The sequence below is a fragment of the Lepisosteus platostomus genome, chromosome 24 (genome assembly GCF_059453375.1).
Source record: "Lepisosteus platostomus isolate fLepPlt1 chromosome 24, fLepPlt1.hap1, whole genome shotgun sequence".
In the NCBI taxonomy this organism is placed as follows: domain Eukaryota; kingdom Metazoa; phylum Chordata; class Actinopteri; order Semionotiformes; family Lepisosteidae; genus Lepisosteus; species Lepisosteus platostomus.
The window spans coordinates 6,495,508-6,514,697 of record NC_142634.1 but is presented as its reverse complement, the minus strand read 5'-3'; the positions used below and the strand labels follow the sequence as shown (position 1 = coordinate 6,514,697).

Below are 19,190 nucleotides of genomic sequence, written 5' to 3'. Positions count from 1 at the left end.
TTTTAGGTGTGTAGTAGGGATACTGAGCTATAACAGCTGCCACATGTCACACAAGGGGGTGTTTCATTTCAGTGGTTGATGGTTCCCTTTCTATATGAGAAGGATCCTTTGGAATAAAAAGCTCTATAGGAATTAACAATCACCTGATATGTCTCACTGACATTAATACTTAATGATAATGGGGAGGGAAAAAAACAAGCACGAAGGACACAACATTATGGTACTATAAAAACTATTTTATTCAGGCAGTAAGTTAGTTCACAGGCAATGCAGAGATTTTTTTGTTCAGGCGCTGCAAGGTCGCCCTGGGTCCTTTCTCTATGCATTTTGAAAGCGTCGCGGTTGTAGACTTGAGATGAGGGGGGGGGATCGTGTAGCAAGTTGACAATTTAGGTGTTTTATTAATAAATAATTCATAAAATGTGTACAAGTTACATCAGTCTGTGTCATTTGAATACTTAAATGTGAAAATATATTCGCACGTTGAGGAGCTGATCGATCACCGTGCAGTTTTATTGGGAAACGATGTTTTTTAATTTGAGTGGACAGTGTAGATAATATATGTAACACCACAGCGGTAAGTTGGCATCCGTTTTTTCTTTCAATTTCAAGAATATTACACCACTTCATTACTACAGAAAGCATACACCACAGGCAGGCTTTGTATCTGCCGGCTACACGAGTACAGTGTTTTTTCTTAGACCGTTACACAAAAACTGTTACACTGTTACTGTTAGACAACATTTGAGATCTGTCGAAGCAATGCTTGCTGAAGATAACCAGCAGTACAGTAAGTCTGTTCTCCGCTTATTTCCCCGAAACAGATTTAACTAATTTCGTCTGTCGGCCCACGGGCTTGTGACATTCCAGTGTGTATGAAACCAGTGACGAGTCAGTACGTCCTCTGAGGACTGATGAACAGAATATGTAATTTTTTCTTCCTAATTTTCATTTTTCGCCCCGCTCCTCTGCCTTTTCCACCTCCATCTTCAAAATCTTGACCCCCTTTTAGTATCGCACGCCCTTTACTGATTCGTGATCGCGGGCCTTGCGTTTTAAAAGCCGCGATGAGGCTGCTGAAATTAATACCAGGTCGTGGCAGGTGTGCTAATGTCTTGGTTTATTGGGCTTCACTGTAAACCGCGGTGTTGGTGGTACCGGAAATCAAATTCGCTTACGGTGGTCTAGCAGCTGTTAAAACGACTGCATATCCTGAGGAGCTAGTCCAAAATTTAACCTTAACCCCACCCAAGCCTGGATGACTAGTTTTCATGGGACCATTTTTTGGCCTCATGGTAATTGCCGTTACATAAAGGAGAGCTACTTACTGATTTGGTAAAAAAAAGAAACTGCGGGAGAGATGTTTATATAGATTTGTCGGATTTACTCTATTTCAAGCCATCTTTTTGTGTGTGTGTATTTGCGCTAGCTGTTAAAGTTATGCCGCGTCCTAAATCCCTAGTAGCCCGAATCATTTATAGCTCTCCCTGCTGCTTTGTGGAGAAACTAAGAACGCAGCTGCAGAAAAGTGCCCTCCCTTTGCCACTGAGCATGCGCCGAGTGCCATGTAAACAATGAGAGGCGTCCAGACTGCCGTCTCCCGATCGTCTGATCCTGCATTTGATCTCTCAATAAGAGAAAGGATTCCGTTATTGTGTTGTTGAATAATGGATGGTAAGTGTGCAGCGGGGAGGTGGACTGTCAGGCGTCAAGACAACTGTCCGATTCCCGATAAGGTTTGCTTTCTCTCTCCTTGTTAAATACGCTGTATAATCCTAGATCGCGTTTTGCAATAAATGCCGTAGTTGGAACAAGTGTGGCAGCTTCGCGTTCTTGAATGCACTTGAAGGGACAAACTGGACTTTCGTTTGCGACGAACCTGTCTTGTTTCAGGCATCTTTCGGGTGTGTAATGGCTGGACAGTAGTGTTAATCTACACCATGTGTTGAGAACGCTGATCAATGAGCAAATGTCATTCCTGAGCAGTGTCGGGCTTGTGTGTTATCAATGATTTAGGAGAAAGTATGTATATACAAGGGTTCTTCTCATTCACACTTACATAGATATAAAACCTTAAGATCTCCTTAAAAATATTGTCTTTGCAAAAACACTACTGGCAATTGATTTAATTGACCACTGACTGAAATGAACGCCTTGTGATTTTCTGTGGGGATGTAGATGTTTGGCATTCTGTGAACTTGATGAAATGTAGTTCCGCATTGATTTGTTACGGCAGCTTGTGAATGTTTTGTTCAAGGTGCTTTTCTAAAATTTCAGTTTTAAATCTGTCATAGAAAGACGTTATACTGCTGGTCTGTGCCAAGGCACGAGCTTGTTTTAAAATTTATTTTAAACATAAAAACTGGGAGATGGACTGGATTCTAAAACTTTAAAATGCACGGTCCTGAAGTACATATTGTACTCTTTCAAATTGTGGTCCAGAAATCTTGCATTGCTAATGAATTTAATTTTCCCTGAAAACTAAGTTGAATTCCAGGCAAGTTCAAGGCAAAGAGAATGGAAATCAGGAACTCGTCGCTTGGTGACTTTTTGCTATTGTTACAGCTCTGGCAGTGCCTGTCTGAGGTGTCTCAGGATTTAGAGGTAATGGTCCAATACCTGGCTAGTGCTAACATTTGCAGTTTTCTTGAGTGTTTCAAAGCATGGAGGGAACTGAGATGTTTGCTGAGTTTCAGGGGATCCGAAACACACTGATGAAAGGCCTCTAGTTTACCTCTTGGTTACTGTGGCTTCCGACACACAAAGTAGATTAACACTATAGTCAGTTTATGCACACCATCACACAGCTTAAACTTAAAGATGCACATATCAAGACAGGTTTGGTGCAAAAGAAAATTCAGTTTGGCCCTTCAGATGTTTTTGGTAGGTAAACATTTAGAGTCATAAACAGCCCAGGAAAACTGGATAAAAAGACAGGTAGAGAAGGGGACAGCAAGCAGAAGAGGAATACAGAGGAGAGAAAAGGGAGTCACCAGAGGTGATTATTTTTCTGATCAGCATTAAGGGCCAGATTTGAGTGAAGTATTTGAACCTTGTTAAGAGAGCATGCCGTTCTGTTATTTTTAGGAAACTCTCATATCCTGTATAAAGAATCCCTAGGTTAAAAAAAGGTCTCTCCTGGTTTATGGATGCATTTTTAGACTAGGGACAGTATCCCATTAATTCAGTAGTATCCGGATTCATGGTGTTCTATCTGTAGATCTACATTTTGTTTTATTTAGAAGGATCGCGGCCTACGTTTTGTTTTATTTAGAAGAATTATCTCTCTTTTTGACCTGTTTAGGTAATTCTTTATTTTTCCAACCCCCTATTTGTAACAATGTGTACTAAACTCTAAAGCATTTGTCTTCATTTACTATTTTTTCATATGCATTCTTTTTGTCTGTGTGTTGATATGTGAGTTTTTTTTATGGTAGCTTTTTATATTGTTACAGCTTTGGGTGACAGAGAAGTGTCTCTTAGATTTTAGATAAAGTTTGTGACACTGGGAAGAGTAAGTGTTTAGGATGTTTGCTGAGGTCAGGGGGGGTCCCCTGAGCAGAAACAGTGGTAAAGTTAGCTTAGTATAGGAGTACAGAGTTGTGGATTAATGATTGGCAAGGAGCAGGACAGAAACAGACTATATAAGGTGACATGAAGAGCAGAGAGACAGGAGGAGAGGGAGAAGGAAGAAGCGAGGAGAGCAGGGAGAAGAGAGAGGAGTCCGGAGGAGTTGGGACTTGAAGCTTGAGCCCCTACTTCATGATCATCCTAACCAAACCTGACTGGAGCTGATTATTCGAACCCTGTTAGAGAGAGCCTGCTATTCTGTGTTTCAGGGAATTTGGGTTTCCTGGGAAAAAGATACCTCCGTTAGAAACGTCTTTCCTGCTTAGGGTGCATTTTATGGATAGGGATATAGGCTCCCATTTATTTTGTGGCATCCGGGGTGCAGAGGGAGAGATTTCACTGCAGGTTGCTGTGTATTTAGTTAGAGGGCAGCTCATCTCTTGTGTGGCCTCTGTAGGCATTAAGAGTTTAGTGCTTAGTAGCGGTCTGGGGTTTTCTGGGAGACCAGAATGTTAGGCCACTGAAACGCCTTGTTTGTAAATACTGTATGTAATGTAACTTTGTGTGTATATTTTGTGTCTTGTGTAGTTTATTGTAATAAATATTTGTTTTAACCAAGTCTGCCTGGATTATTACTCCTCTCAATAAAGCTGTGCCAGAGAATAAAGAATTCACGTGCCTCCAATTATACTAGCTGCTCTGGAATATGGTTAGAAATCACGTACAAGTTGGGGGTTATGAATAATTATTTCACTGATTGACTAAACCGCTCGGTCAATTCCTGATTTTCACCAGTTTCATAACCCTCCATTTGTAACAATATGAACAGTCAAGGAAGATTCTTTGATTGGTTTGTATTTTGTGCCAAAATTGCACTATTCAATTTCATCCAATTTAAATAGCTTTGTGATGAACAGTTGTAGACTACTTTGGACTATAAAATACAGTACGTCACTGATCAGTATTGCTAATCATAAATGATACAAATTATTGCATATTGTGGACTTTTTGGTGTCCTGTGTGATATTGCAAATCATGTCTCCTCGTTAATTTGCTCATTTTTAACACGGGCATGGCAAAATCGTTTTTTTAATACCAAATCTAATACCCTATACAATTCAGTAATGGAAAATTTGAAGTTGATTAATTAATTTAAATCCTTTAAATATCCAGGGTTACTTGAACCTGGCTGGTCATCTAGTAAGAAAATAAATTAAGTCACTTGCATGTTTTTACTCCAGAATATTACCCTTCACAGAAAAACTACTGATAGTCTTTTATATAAATCGGTGCAGAAACGTCACACCTTTATAACTAGTGGAAAATGCAGCTGCTGCTGACTGGTCTGTATATGTCCTGCAAAATTGAACTTGGATGTTTTTGAGGAGTATTTATTTCTGTCGTCGCCAGTGCCGTGTGACTCGGGTTGATCCTGGCTTGCGTTCTTTTGCAGGTAGTTAAAGCATGGAAGCGATTCTGAGCAGGCTGAAGGAACTGAGCGACGACAAGCTGCGGGAGAGGATCATCGGCACCGGGCTGAAGTGCGGGCCCATCACTGCCACCACCAGGGCCCTGTTCGAGAAGAAGTTAGCCCGTACCCTGCTGGAGAGCCAGGGAGGAGGGGGCGAGAGAAGCGGGGCTTCGGACGCTGCCTGGGGGTCTTCCGGAGGCACAGGGGGGCACTCTGCCCCTGGAGACACGCCCACAGACTCCGCCACGGACAAACGGCGGGCTGCTGGCGAGGAGGGGGACTTCGGCTATGGCGTCGGACTGAACCCCCCAGAGGAAGAAGCTCTGTCCGACAACACGGGGTTTCGGCAGAGTAGCAGTGTGGACGGAGACAGGTTACAGACCCCTTCAAAAGCACCCCAGGCGTCTCCACCTCTCTACTATGGGGTGTGTCCTGTGTGGGAGGATGTCACTGTCAGAAATGGTGCGTTGACCCTCACTACTGTGAGACCTCCAACCTAGGAAATATTTCCTGGTGGTTCCTGTACGTGGATCAGGGTGGCATTGGCAGTCTTCCTTCTTTTTAAGTTTGTATTTCAGTGAGACTGGTGACAGAAACTTTTTGTTCTGCAAGAGGCTCTCTGTTGAAATGGGAGTGTTGTGGTGTTTTGTTAGTTACATTGTATCCCTTTTGTTTATTGCTTATCATACTGAATTCAGCTGCATTTTATTGATCTTAATTTGTGTTTTCAGTGTATTTTCTGAGCTCAAGTGCGTTTTTATTCATAGTTTAGTGCACACGTAAACATTTTGGCAATGGGTTTGACATACACCTTTTGCCCCTGTTGCTCTGAATTCTCCAAATGTACATGTACATGAATTCTTGTGACCTGAGTTATGAGGATGCTGTCTGAACTGACTGGTGCTTGTTTAGCCCTTTTGGGTTTTCCTAATAAAGTGTTTTCTCCCACAGACAGGGTCAATGTCTATGCAGATAAGAAGGAAGCTCTGCAGGCAGTGAAAATGATGAAAGGAGCCCGATTTAAAGCTTTCGCCAACCGAGAAGATGCTGAGAAATTTGCCAAAGGGATCTGCGATTACCTGCCATCACCCAGCAAGTCCTTGCTTTGTGTGTCTCCAGGGAAACCGGGCATGGTGTTCAGTAAAGGTGGGTGGAAGACTCTGAACACTTGTCCTGCTGCAGGATCGATTGTCTAACATTCATGCAGGTGTTATGTCCTATTGATTTTGAAAGTGAAGATGTTCACTTTCCATAGCTGTTGTAGTCTTGTAAGCTGCTCTGCTTCATGTCTTATGTACCAGAGTTTGATTTTTGTTTCCATTGTGGTTTATCAACCCAATTTAAGAATTTGTTCTAAATTGCAAAAGCTTTCAATAATGAGATCGAAAACTATAGCTTGAGGACATGGGGCATGAAAGACAGCAGAATTCCGACTGTTTTTCTTTTCCTGGCAGATGTTGCTTCTTCCCTAGAGGTGGAAACTATAAACAGAGAGCGAGCAAACAGCTATAAGAGCCCACGAACACAGGACCTTACAGCCAAGCTGAGGAAGGCGGTGGAGAAAGGGGATGAGGCCACCTTCACAGAGCTTGTCTGGAGCAATCCGCGCTATTTGATCGGTTCTGGGGACAACCCAACAGTGGTGCAGGTGAGGCGACTGCACAGTGCAGGCTAGCTCAAAGTGATGTGATTGCAACTTACAGTCAGTTGAGGATACTTTTATTGTCTTGTCATAGTCTATATAAAACGCGCTCAACCCATTAAACAATGAATAGGCGCTAAAACTTAATAGTGCAGTGTAGAAGAAGAATCAGCAGTAGAACTCCAAACTTGAATGCCTGCCTTGTAAATGCAGGGGGTCTTGCATTCACTTGACTCACTGTTTTTTCAAGGGGTGCTGGCTTTTTGTTACAGCCAAGTAGTCCACAGGTAACCCATTATATGCAATGCATACCAAATGAACATATGGAGAGTGTTAAGGAAATAGGTTTTTTCCATGCTGAAAAATGAAGGAAGAAAACACAACATTTCGGCCATGGAGCCTTCTTCAAGTGTGAAGATATGGAGAGTGTTGTCACCTACCACTTAAGGCTTCGCTTTATCAAGACACTTTGTGCTGTTTCAAGTCTTCAGTTTGCATTTGTTGCCCGGATGTCAAAAATTCTTTGAAGCCCTGGTGGCAGCTTTTGAGATTCAGTACATTTCACAGTCCCGATCTCCTGTGTAGTGGGGATTTGGGTGCACAAAGTTCTGCTGTACACCACCCGGGCAGCAACGCAACTCTGGACCACAATGTGAATTGCTCCTGTCTGGTCTTTGCCCTGCAAAACTCTGAAGTTCTCCTTCCGCTTTTCAGGAAGGATGCCGTTACAATGTCATGCATGTTGCTGCCAAAGAGAACCAGCCCAGTATTGCTCAGCTTCTCCTGGACACACTGGAGAACCCTGAGTTTATGCGTCTCATGTACCCTGATGACCAAGAAGCCATGCTGCAGAAACGCATTTGCTACATTGTGGATTTGTACCTGAACACCCCTGATAAAGCAGTGAGTAGCTGAGCTGTTGCTTTTGTAGATGCCATTGTAATGAATTACCTAGAAGAGCCTGCTTCCCATTGTTTCCTCATACTTTACACTTCTAAAGAGGAATGTGTTAAAAGTATTTAGGTTGGTTTATAATAATAATAATAATAATAATAATTGCTTACACCTATATAGTGCTTTTCTGGACACTCCACTCAAAGCACTTTACAAGTAATGGGGATCCCCTCCACCACCACCAATGTGCAGCCCCACCTGGATGATGCGACAGCAGCCATAGTGCGCCAGAACGCTCCCCACACATCAGTGGGGAGGAGAGCAGAGTAATGTAGCCAGTTCATAGATGGGGATTATTAGGAGGCCATGATTGGTAAGGGTCAATGGGAAATTTGGCCAGGACACCGGGGTTACACCCCTACTCTTTTCGAGAAAAAGGTCTTATAACCTTATTATAGGTTATAAGAACTGAGTACACTTAGAAACATGTCACTTGGCTTGTTTATTCAGGGTTTGTTTGTCAAGCATGCCCTACTTTCAGCTGAATTAATGACATATGTTTATTTTTTACTTTTATGTTTTTGAATGTGAATGCTTGAGCTGATGCTGGCTGCTTTCTTCCGAGACTCTTGTGTTCTGTTGTGCAGACCAGCTTTTAGGTACTGAACCACATAATGAGGGAAAATCCTTTCAGTGGTCAGTATTTGCTTGAAAGAAGAGATTTTTGACTTAATAAGGAGTGGAAATTGGAGCTAGGACTATGAATGATGTTTTTGTTCCATGTAATCGTAAAAAAAATAAAAAATAAACCAAATATCAACTAATTTACTTCTTTTTCTTTCCTCCTAGGGCTTTGAAACCCCTCTTCATTTTGCTTGCAAGTTTGGATGCCCAGAGGTGGTGAATGTCCTTTGTTCTCATCCTTACACTGATAAAAATTGCAAAAACAAGTTTGACCAGAAGCCTGTTGATGTAAGTGAGGGTTTTCTGTCTGCCAAAGCAGTCATTCAGAGCCTGAGTTGTTTAGGTTTAAGTTACAGTAAAAGATTGGCCGAAGTGATCTTGGCTGCAAGTTTTTTATTGATTAAACCCGTGCTCTAGGATTCCTTAATCTGCTTTAACAGGTCAGTTACAATTAGACCCTTGTTATTCTCGGCTGCAGTCATTTTTTTATTTTTACTCACAGCTGATTTGCGAAAGGAAAAACAAAACCCAAGAAGTGAAACAGAAGATAAAAGACTATTTAGAAGGTAAATTAAGACATTTTCTTTATGAACATTGGACTCTCCATTTTTTATATGACTGTCCTTTTATGTTTGCATGAAACCACTTCATTGTGTATTTTTAAATTAACACTTAAATACAATTTCAGGATGTATTTAATTAATGTATAATAACCATTAAACTTACCTGTGTACCATTTTTCTCGCTAAATCTATTCTTAAAAGTTAAGAATACGGAGACATAACAGTACTCTTAGGGAAGCAATATATTATCAAAACAAAAAATACACATCAGTTATAATAAAAAAATGTCCAAATAATACTATTATGAAAATAAGCTTTCCGTCTTGACCTAAAAATTGGCACTGAATTTCTAAGATGGAGAGTTTCATGATATTGAAAAGGATTTTCTTTGAATGTGGAGTTAAAATCTATTTTAAATGGATATGTGCCTATCTTTTGCGCGGTAGGCGTTAATGAAACGTACTGTAAGTGAACTTGTATTTTGAAAGCTAGGCACTACTTGGAAGAAATGCAGTCCTCCTTACTGGAATCTCTTGTCTGGCTCCCGGTTGTAGATCGCTGTTATATACCCTTGTTGAGGGCCACAGATAACTCTTCTCAGCCCGTGATCGGTGCACCCTGGTCGCCCGAGCCGTCGGATACAGTTCACCATTCGTTTGTCTCAGACCTCACGCGAAGTCCCAGGGATCCGGTGATGGCAGTGAGGGCTTTTGCTGGTCCTCTCAGCCCATCCAAGGTAAGAGCTGCATTGTTTGTTTTTCAATCTGCGATGCTTTTTTTCCCCCCAGTTATACCCCCCACACACACACACATTTTTTGAAATATATCTTTCGCTCAAGTGCTAAATCAGCTTAACACAGGGGATTGGTACAGCAGGTCTGTTCTGTCCGTAATAAACATGAAACTGGCTGCGATATGGTCAGTACCTGGATGGGAGACTCCTGGGAAAAACTAAGGTTGCTGCTGGAAGAGGTGTTAGTGGGGCCAGCAGGGGGCGCTCACCCTGCGGTCTATGTGGGCCCTAATGCCCCAGTATAGCGATAGGGACACTATACTGTAAACAGGCCGTCTTTTGGATGAGACGTAAAACCGAGGTCCCGGCTCTTTGTGGTCATTAAAAATCCCAGGACGTTTCTCGTAAAGAGTAGGAGTGTAACCCTGGTGTCCTGGCCAAATTTCCCATTGGCCCTTCCCAATCATGGCCTCCTAATAATCCCCATCTATGAATTGGCTTCATCACTCTGCTCTCCTCCCCACTGATAGCTGATGTGGGGTGAGCGTTCTGGCGCACTATGGCTGCTGTCGCATCATCCAGGTGGGGCTGCACACTGGTGGTGGTGGAGGGGATCCCCATTACCTGTAAAGCGCTTTGAGTGGAGTGTCCAGAAAAGCGCTATACAGGTGTAATAATTATTATTATTGAGCTGTTTCGGGATTAATCATCGGGTGCCCCTCTTTCAGGCCGAGGAGTTCCGCAAGGTGTGGAAGACCCCCCCTCGTGAAAGGGCAGGGCACTTCCACCACATCCTGAAATCCGATCCGGATCGGGGGGCTGAGAGAGTTGGGAGGTGAGGAGCCTTGCCGAGCCATCTCTTTTAAGATTGCACGTCCCCCAAACTCCAGGAAGGGGGTTCGTTACGTTGAGTGTCGACTTTGACACTTGTGGCAGTTGTCCTTGTGGGAGCAGTTGAAATGCACGAAGGGTTCTTGTCTTCCAGGTAAGACTTAGAGGACAACTGCAATGCTGTTTTTATATTTTGGGGTTGGGAAGAATCAGCATTTAGGAGTGCATTTCCAGCCACGATGAAGCAAAATGAACAGAGTAACATATAAAACCTCCAATTTACACCACAAAATAGACTCAATTTCAGTGTATGCACAGCGTCATCTTCTGCTGTTCAGAACCAGGCAAGCAAACTTGTGGTGAGGTGAACAGGCCCCATTACACTGTAAACAAGCAGACTTATGAATACCTCTCTTTTCATCCAATAGAAATAGTTTTGCAGACAAATACTACTTGCTAACTCTGCATGCAGATCATGTTGAAACAATTCTGAAACACCTGATGCACAACTGGTACTTATTTGCTCTACATCACAGTACATCAGTCATTCCAGTGACTAGTGAGCAGGAAGGGCCGCTTCACGTCACAATTCGCACAAACTTACTCTCGCCTGTGGCTAGACGTTATGCGACAATATGGCAACTATGCTGTACTTTCACGAGGCTCATTTTGTTACGGAGATTTAATAACCGGTCTGAGAAATTGGGGCTGCAAATACCCTCTAGGCTTCAATCATTGGCCCATAGAGATTGAAAGAGGCTGTATCAGTCATTCATTTGTTGCCTGTGATTTTTCACTTGCAGGGATCTGGCTCGTGAAATGGGCCATCCCTGGGCTGAACATTGGGAGTTCCTCGGCTGCTTCGTTGATCTTTCTTCTGCAGAGGGGCTTCGAAAGCTGGAGGAGCATTTAAGCAAGAAAGATTTAAGTGACAGGGTCCAGGAAGCAGCTGGAGAAAATGAAGCCAGCAACAGATTTAAAACGCCATCTCCAGGTAATATGCAAAATATAGTTTTTCTTTATTCGATTTTCCCATCTTTTGTTTTTTTTATAAGCTAAATCTTAAACACATTAGAAGATGCTCTTTCCGTGTTTGTAACATTGACAAAGGTCTCATCCTGTTGTTTCCTGAACCATCTCGGGGAACTGGCTTCAGTATCATGGCTCGTGGTTTTGGCCCCGGTTTGGATGTTGAATGAAAAATGACAGTGCTTTTGTCAGTTATAAATCTGAAATGCAAGAGCATCCTGGTGTGGAGATGCCAGAGTATAAGCTTCATTTTTCTTTTCCTTCTTTTCTCTCCACACTGGCTTTGTTTATGCCAATGGCGCAGAGTAACATCCATAAAATTGTTGTTTGTGATATAATACGGAGCATCAAAAAAAGAACGTAACACTCCATGCACTTGTTTTTTTAGAGAAAACAAAAATACAGATTTTGAATATTGATCAAATGGTTTAGGCTTCATTTTGATTACGTGATCATTCACTAGTGACTGTGATACGCTGGTTGTGATACACTATGTGTGTTGCATGAGCACTAAATCACCTCATTAGTGAGAGGGTAGATTGGGCACAGGTGATGGGGGTTTGACCGGTTCAGTGTTACTGATGCATGTTAGTGGGTACAGGCATGGAGAACTCTACACTTACTGTTGTATACAACCTTCAACGGAGAGGTCCAAGTGTGAATTTTGTTTTTGAAGGTTTAGACTAGTTAGAACCACATCCTCATGCCTTTCAAGTAACAATGGCTTTCTTGCTGGATGAGATTGGGACCCTTATGCCAAGTATATCCTTCTCAGCCAGCTTGAGTCTCATTGAACTTTTCTGGGATGGGCTGGGAGGATGTGTAGCTTCAGTTGAAGTGGGACAAAGCCCCATCCTGCCACCTGGTGCAAAGCTTGTGTCACAGATCCCCAGGTTTTCTTACTTTTAGTGGTAACCACACACACAGTAGACCCTCTGCTGATGGCAAATGCTAACAAGCATAATTAATATATACCTGTGTTATGTCTGATCAGCATCTGGTACAGTACATATTTTCTTCCTGATAACAGTTGCAAGTGATACATTTCTTTTGATGCTCAGGCTCTTTTAGTTCAACCACAGACGGACTGAAGTTTTGGCTTTTTGAGCGTTTCGATTTTCTGATTGTGCTGCTTAGCCGACCTTGTAAAGGCTGTCGCAGAGGAGGGCTCCTTGCGAGGCGTCGACTCGGAAACGCCAGCTGCCGTCTCTGAAATGCTTCCTCTCTGTCTGTGCGTGTTTGACAGGCAAGCCCAAGAAGTTTTGCAACTCCATCTCAGTCGGCGCCTTCCTTGACGAGGACGACGACATAAGCTTAGAGGAGATGAAGAACCGGCAGAACGCGGCCTTGACGAGCATCTCGGCGGTGAGCGCCATGGACAGCCTGAAAGGAGCGGTGGGGGGCCTGGAGTGCCGCATCCTGCCCATGAAGCTCGGCGCCGACCTCATCGAAACCGCGGCCGAGGAGGACCGGCAGCGTCAGGGGAAGGGGCTCGCCGCGGCGGGCAAGAACGGCTTCTGCTCTTCCGTGAGCGGCGACCAAGCCCAGAACGGGGAGAGGCCGCCGCCCGGCACCTCGGGCGGCCTCCTGTCCCCCGTCTCCAACCTGCTGGTGGAGTTTGAGCGGATGAGCCTGCGGGATGGCGCCGAGAACGAGCCGCGGCGGCCGGAGAGGGGCAGGGGGGCCGGGCCGCCGCGGCCCCGGGAGGGCGGGGACTCCGGGGCGCCCCCCGAGCCCGGCCCGGGGCCGAGCCGCCCCCCTTCCTCCGCCAGGGAGGAGCCGGCGTTCGGGAAGGGAGGCGTCGAGACGAGGGACGGCGGCTTCTGGAAGGCCTGGGAGGGCAGCGAGGCGGACGGGGAGGCGGACGACAAGTCCAGCTCGAGCTCCGACGAGTGGGTCACGGCAGACGAGAGCCTGGAGCCCCCGAGCCAACGGACATTGAGCGCAGGAGCCTCCGCACGAGGTCGCTGTGCCCGATCCAAGTCCTGGGACCACGGGGGCAGAGATCTAAACAGCTCGGGCTCGAGCAGCTCCTCTTATAAATCGATAGAGAACTCTCAAGAAGACTTTATATTCAGTATTCCATCCAATGTTAAAAAAGGCCCTTTCGTCGAAGGGTAAGTTAATGCAATATTAGAAAATCAGTGCACCATGTGTGTTTATAATACAGTAATAATTATATAAATAAAATAATAATAATTATATGCGGGTCTTATCTAAAGTTAACACCTCTGTTCCTGTTAAATGTCGTCCTTGCTGGAAAAACAGGATGACTCTTTTTTTTTCCAGGGGAGCAAATCAGGATCGAGAAGTTGGGATAAGAATGAATGAATGTTGCAAAATCGCAAAATAAATATCTGATTTTTAATGTACATTCTTAAAGATAAAAGGTCTAGCCTGCTTTTCAACATCATCTGATCGGAGAGCATTTGGTGTCTTACAGTGAATCCCCAACAAAACTGGACAGAGATGTTCTGCTTGCAATAGGAGACATTGAGATCGACCCGCAGAAGTATCCCAGCATTCACAAGTGGAAGAACACAATCAACACACATTCTTCCTCTGAAATGCAAAGGTTGGTAGAAAGGTCCATCCCTGTAAAAGCATTTTCTTTCACAACGCCTGCACATGTGAATGAATCACATGACTACTGCGGCATGGATTAAGCTTGTTCCTACCTTAAAGTGACCAACACTACCTGACATAGATGCATCCTGCCTTGAACCTAAAAAGAAATGTGCACCTTTATTTTTTTTTCACCTCTTGAGTTGCAGGGGTCAGCCATGGTCCTGAAGGTCACCCTTAAATCATCAGTTTTTACATTTGGACTACTTTTGGTATAACCTCTCAAACGAGCGATTTGTTGCTTTATGTAGCTTAGTAAACATTCGAAAGAGGAATACCAGCACCTCATAGTTCTCAATGACATTCCTGACTTAACTGAATGCATAGTTTGCTACGCTGATCAAAAGCTATCATATGTTCCAAGTCTTTTCAGTTTAATAACTTAAAGGTGACCTTAATGAAGTCACCTGGATTGACGTAAACAACAATTGCAAGACTGTAGCTCTCCAGGACCAGGGTGGGGATCCCTTGATCTAGCTTCAAAACACACGAATGGGTGACTAGCTCAGCTGGGTTATGCAAAATACTTGTAGTGATCTGTGCTGGAAATATTACCAGAGGTTATTTTCAATCACCTATATGTGTATATATACTGTGTGTCTCGTTATACACATGCTGTCTGTCCCGCCCTTTGTGCTGCAGCTGGCCAAGCCCAGTTACATCCAGGGGACGCCCCAGGATTCAGACGTACACCCCAGCTTCCCCCAGCTGCACCCTGCTCTCCACTCCAGGCAGGTTCAGCCCGGCCCGGCCCGGGATCGCCCCCGACATCACCAGCCCTGGACGCTACAGTCCCGCGCACGCCAGCTGCATCCAGCGTCTGCGCCTCTGGCACATCAACGAGCCTCCCGTCTATTCCTCCCCGTCCGTCCAGCGCCCGAGAAACACAGATTAATAAAAAACCGAACAGCCCCACGCTGTTTATCCAGCTACACCACAACTCATCTAGTTTACAAAAAATATGCACAACTGTCTGGAGGATTTGATTTTTTTTTCTACACGTTTGGTTCATGATGCTCAGCACATTGGGTGGTGATGTAAGTTTCAGATGTAAAGCAGGTTTACTTTGCAAAGTATGTATGGGTGTGGGCTTTGATTGAAATAATAATAAAGCCTGTTGTATTATAGTTGGCGATAGAGATTTATGTCAGTTTTAAAGGAAAATAGTAACAGCTGCCATCTCTATATTGTAATTAAAGATCACCTTGCAGAATGTGTGGGAGCAGGTCACGTAAGTAAAAAAAAAGGTTTCGAGAAATCCATTCATTGAATTATTGTCTATCAGACTTTCTATATTATTATTGCCATTTCAGTAGCACAAAACTCTTTTCTGCTTAGAAAATTGCACTGTTCGACTCGGCTCCGGTTTGTTGTCCAACTTGATTGATTTCAGGAATTGCCTTATTTTTCTTGAGTAAGGGACCAGCTTCCTCCCGGAATCTTATCGTGGCCAAGTGGTCTGTGAAATGTAACCAAAGTTCACATGACCCAAGCCTTTTCATTTACCCATGGTGTTTGTCCATTGCTCGTTTTACAAATGTAGGTTTAAAGTTCATCTTGACAAAACCTGTGTAACGCCAGTACAGAATTCTTCCATCTATACTGTTGCTTTCATTCTCTGTACACATTTGGAGATTTTTGTTGTTGTTACTTGGCTGTACTTTGTTTGGTCAAGGGCCTAATGAGAAATAAAATGCAATCGCTTCAATTCACCTGTCAAGGGAGTTAGGAATAGTTTTTGAGCCATAGGAAAAAAAGAGAAGTCTGGGAGTAGCACTGATTTGTTTTACCTGATCATAGAAACCGTCGTGTTCAAAGAGCATGCCGAGATAAAAGCGGAGCATCCTGAGACTGGAAAGGTTCAGTTGGATAGACGGGAAATGTAAACTACACAGTAGTTGAGCAGTGAATCTGAACCAGTGGACACAAGTGGAAATAATGTGGAAAAGCATTTTAAACGTAAGAATAGGAGGCACTCCTTTTTTCCCCAAAGGGTTATAGGAGTGTGCAACAAGCTACCCAGCCATGTTGTTGAAGCCCATGCTCTATCTTCTTTCTAAAAACAGCTGGATGGGATCCTTGGATCAGTTAACTACTAACGACTAAATCAGCTTGTTGGGTTGAATGCCCTCCTGTGGTTTGAAACCATTTAAGCGGGTATGCTTTCTGCAGAGCCTGGTCATCTCAATGAGCAGTCAATCCATCCGAAACAGGAGAAACTGACATATTTTAAGTAGAGACTGATCATGTGGACGTTGCGTTTAAAAATAATGGTTTAGTCCTAGACTGCCTCAATACTGATGACTATGATAATATGGCCTTATTGCAGTTGATCTACTTTCAGATGGCAGGCCAGTTGGGTGCTGTTCAATGGCTCCGATGGAAACCTGTTTCTTTTGGGTTGTGGATTACATTAGAAGGCAATCTACGTAGCCTGACCAGGATAACGGTATTGTGATTACTGCTGTTAAGCCCGGACTTGCAAAATAACACATGACTTATTTACATTCTCTGTTTCACTTTTTTTATTCATTTTTTTTAGAAATCTAAAAAGGATGTATTATACTTAGAAAATGATAATTGCCTTGTTTATCCATAAAGGGAGGTGCATTTGGCCATGGTTAGTGCTATGAATTACTATTTTTTTAAGCTGTCTAGTGGTAGACATGACACTTTGTGTCAATGTGTGTGTGAAAAGTACAAATACGTCTGGACCCTTTGGATGCATTAGGGGGATTCTCAGTTACGAGTGCCAGCCCTCCCTGGGTACGATTAGACTGCTCTGTGAGATGTGATTTTGTAGTTGATTGTAAGAAGAGTACAGTAATTCTCTTTTGTATCATTTGTATTGGAGTTGGGAATTGCAGTGAGAGATTATGTAACGATCACATGACGTTTGACCTACATTTTTAGTGTTAGAAAATTTTCCAAATCATTCTGTGCTTGAGTTGTGATGTTCCAAAATGGAAATCGTTTTCCCAGTCATGTGATCATGTGGAACACTATAGATTTCAGATGAGGTGTCTTTAGACTCATGTAGAGGAAGCTTATTGTGATTGTAAGGGGTTTCGCGTTTCATGTTTGGAGTCTAGCAGCTTCATTCTAGGCAGGTAAATGACAAGCTATTACATGTGTGATACCAACTGCAGACCTGACCTGTGTGTTCAAAAACTATTCAAGATCTTCTTCTTATGAATGGGTACATTCATTGAATTAACACTTGGCAGATTTTAATCAGAAACCCAAGGTTTTTTTAAGGTAGCACCTGAAAGGTTGCTCTGATCATTTGTATCCCTGAAACGGGTTGTAGTAAGTCATTTGTTAAACAAAACGCTTCCGCTGGCTAATTAACTCCAAACGTTTTAATTATAGTTATGGTTCTAGCCATATGAGTTTTTCTGAAAGCTATGAAAATGGGTTTCTTGCACATACCAGAATGGCCAACTGACTGCTGTTTGTTTTTCTTTGCTGTTGTGATCTGTAACGTCCTGTTTAAAACCTGGCTAGCCATGGACTACAAAATTCGTCTCTTTTGCAATTCGCATGCAGTTGATATCTGATGCTCTGCTGTCCCTGTGTAAACTAAAATAATTTCAACGTAGCAGATTTGACAGACAACCAAAGCTGCTTCCCATTTGCACCTCACAAGTTGCTACAATAACAGGTCGTCAGCTAAGGCACAATGTAGCCTCTTATGCAAACCACTCCTGATCCAGATTTGTTGGGTATCTTTCTAATGCATTATATTGTTAACAAATTACAAAATGAAGTTCCTGCATGAACTTCAATGGTACTCTCACCACCAGTTTGCAAAATGAATTTAAACTACTATTATTTTGGTGACCACTGTACCAATATAATGTCCAGTGGAGCCTTCTGAAATAAAACATTATACATAGAAGAGGAAGAGTGAGACAGAAAGGTCAGGTTTTTTGCCCCGAGACTTTTATTGTATTGCATTTAGGGTGTGCCCTGAATTGGTAGGATTATATCTTAATAGGGATGCGCACAGTGGTTAGCCTTGCTGTGTTGCAGGGCGTGGACCCTGGGTTCAATTCCAGTTTGTGTGGTCTCTCTGTGTTCATGTGGGTTTGCTCCAGGTGCTCCGGTTTCCTCCTGCAGTCCAAAGACATACTTTGGCTTCTGGGAAAATTGGTCCTGCTGTGTGTGTTTGTAGCCTATAATGGACTGGCATCCCATCCGGGGTGCATCCTGCCTTGTGCCTGTTGCTTGCTGGGATAGGCTCTGGCTCCCTTGAAACCAGGAATTCTGGAGTGGCCCAAAAATGGATGGATGGGTTCCCCCTGAGCATTACCGTGTTCAGAAGGTCAGTGTGGCCAAATCTGCAGCAGTGTGTATGATATTGAAAGATGGTCACAGCCAGAAAAAAGCAACAAAACTTACGTAATAGAGGACGGTTCATTTCTACCTGTTGGAATTTCAAACGTTGTTTTATAAACATTTTATTGTGGGATCAGACTTTCGCGAATGTGAGGGAATTGTGTAATCCATTCACGTTTCTTTTTAATATTAATGAATAATGTTTCAAGCTGCACATCTTTTCTTTAAGCTTTTTAGTGCCTTTTATGAAACTTGTCTTATAACAGTGTGAGAATGTGGCACTGAGTTCACTTGTGTGTTTTGCTTGAAGAGGAAAAAGGTAGCCCAACTTGAAAATTACACATTACAACAGTAGCATTGGTATATGCAGTGTGTGAATACCTCCTAAATACGATTGTAAAAAGTTTACAGATTAGTATATAGGATGTAATGCCAGCCTTACTTTATTATTAAAGCTTAGTAGTGCCAACTGTGTGGTACGTTGGGAGTTGCTGTAAAAATGTTCAGACTTCTTTTCTTTTGTCCTGGCTTTCCCAGTGCATGTGTTTCTAGTCCTATTTTATTACTGTATATGTCAGAGGAAGGTATTTGGTGTACTACTGAAAAAAAATAAAAGTGCACATTGTTGTTTCCTTGCAGTTTATCCACCAATACTGCACAACTTTTTTTCATAAAATAAATTTATGCTGTTTCATTTTGATATGGCCTGTTCTCTCATTACAGATTCCCCCTTTTATGGATTTAATTGCACTCATGCAACACAAAACCTTGTGCCACTTTGTCTTTATGAGATGGTATTGTAGAGAG

The 19,190-nt window shown here is 43.0% G+C and overlaps 1 protein-coding gene across 4 annotated transcripts; it reads left to right on the top strand.

Moving 5' to 3' along the window:
* Positions 1–307: 307 nt before the first annotated feature.
* On the top strand, positions 308–19,083 carry ankle2 (ankyrin repeat and LEM domain containing 2). Of its 4 annotated transcripts, none has more exons than XM_088617759.1 (13): positions 308–577; positions 5,024–5,503; positions 5,993–6,187; positions 6,496–6,689; positions 7,398–7,586; positions 8,427–8,549; positions 8,764–8,827; positions 9,379–9,560; positions 10,286–10,392; positions 11,192–11,382; positions 12,664–13,534; positions 13,861–13,992; positions 14,685–19,083. In XM_088617759.1, exons 2-13 carry the CDS (start codon positions 5,035–5,037, stop codon positions 14,935–14,937), a joined length of 2,970 nt encoding a protein of 989 aa, XP_088473885.1. In that variant the 5' UTR covers positions 308–577; positions 5,024–5,034; the 3' UTR covers positions 14,938–19,083. The 4 variants fall into 4 exon arrangements, with proteins under 4 accessions (XP_088473885.1, XP_088473888.1, XP_088473887.1 ...); XM_088617762.1 differs by lacking the exon at positions 308–577 and adding an exon at positions 639–790; XM_088617761.1 differs by lacking the exon at positions 308–577 and adding an exon at positions 1,468–1,736.
* Positions 19,084–19,190: the final 107 nt, after the last annotated feature.

Coding starts and splice junctions, on each gene's coding strand:
- ankle2 (XM_088617759.1), top strand. CDS start 5,035: ATGGAAGCGATTCTGAGCAGGCTGAAGGAACTGAGCGACGACAAGCTG. Junction 7,587..8,426: donor TGAACACCCCTGATAAAGCA/GTGAGTAGCTGA, acceptor CTTTCCTCCTAG/GGCTTTGAAACCCCTCTTCA. Junction 11,383..12,663: donor ATTTAAAACGCCATCTCCAG/GTAATATGCAAA, acceptor CGTGTTTGACAG/GCAAGCCCAAGAAGTTTTGC.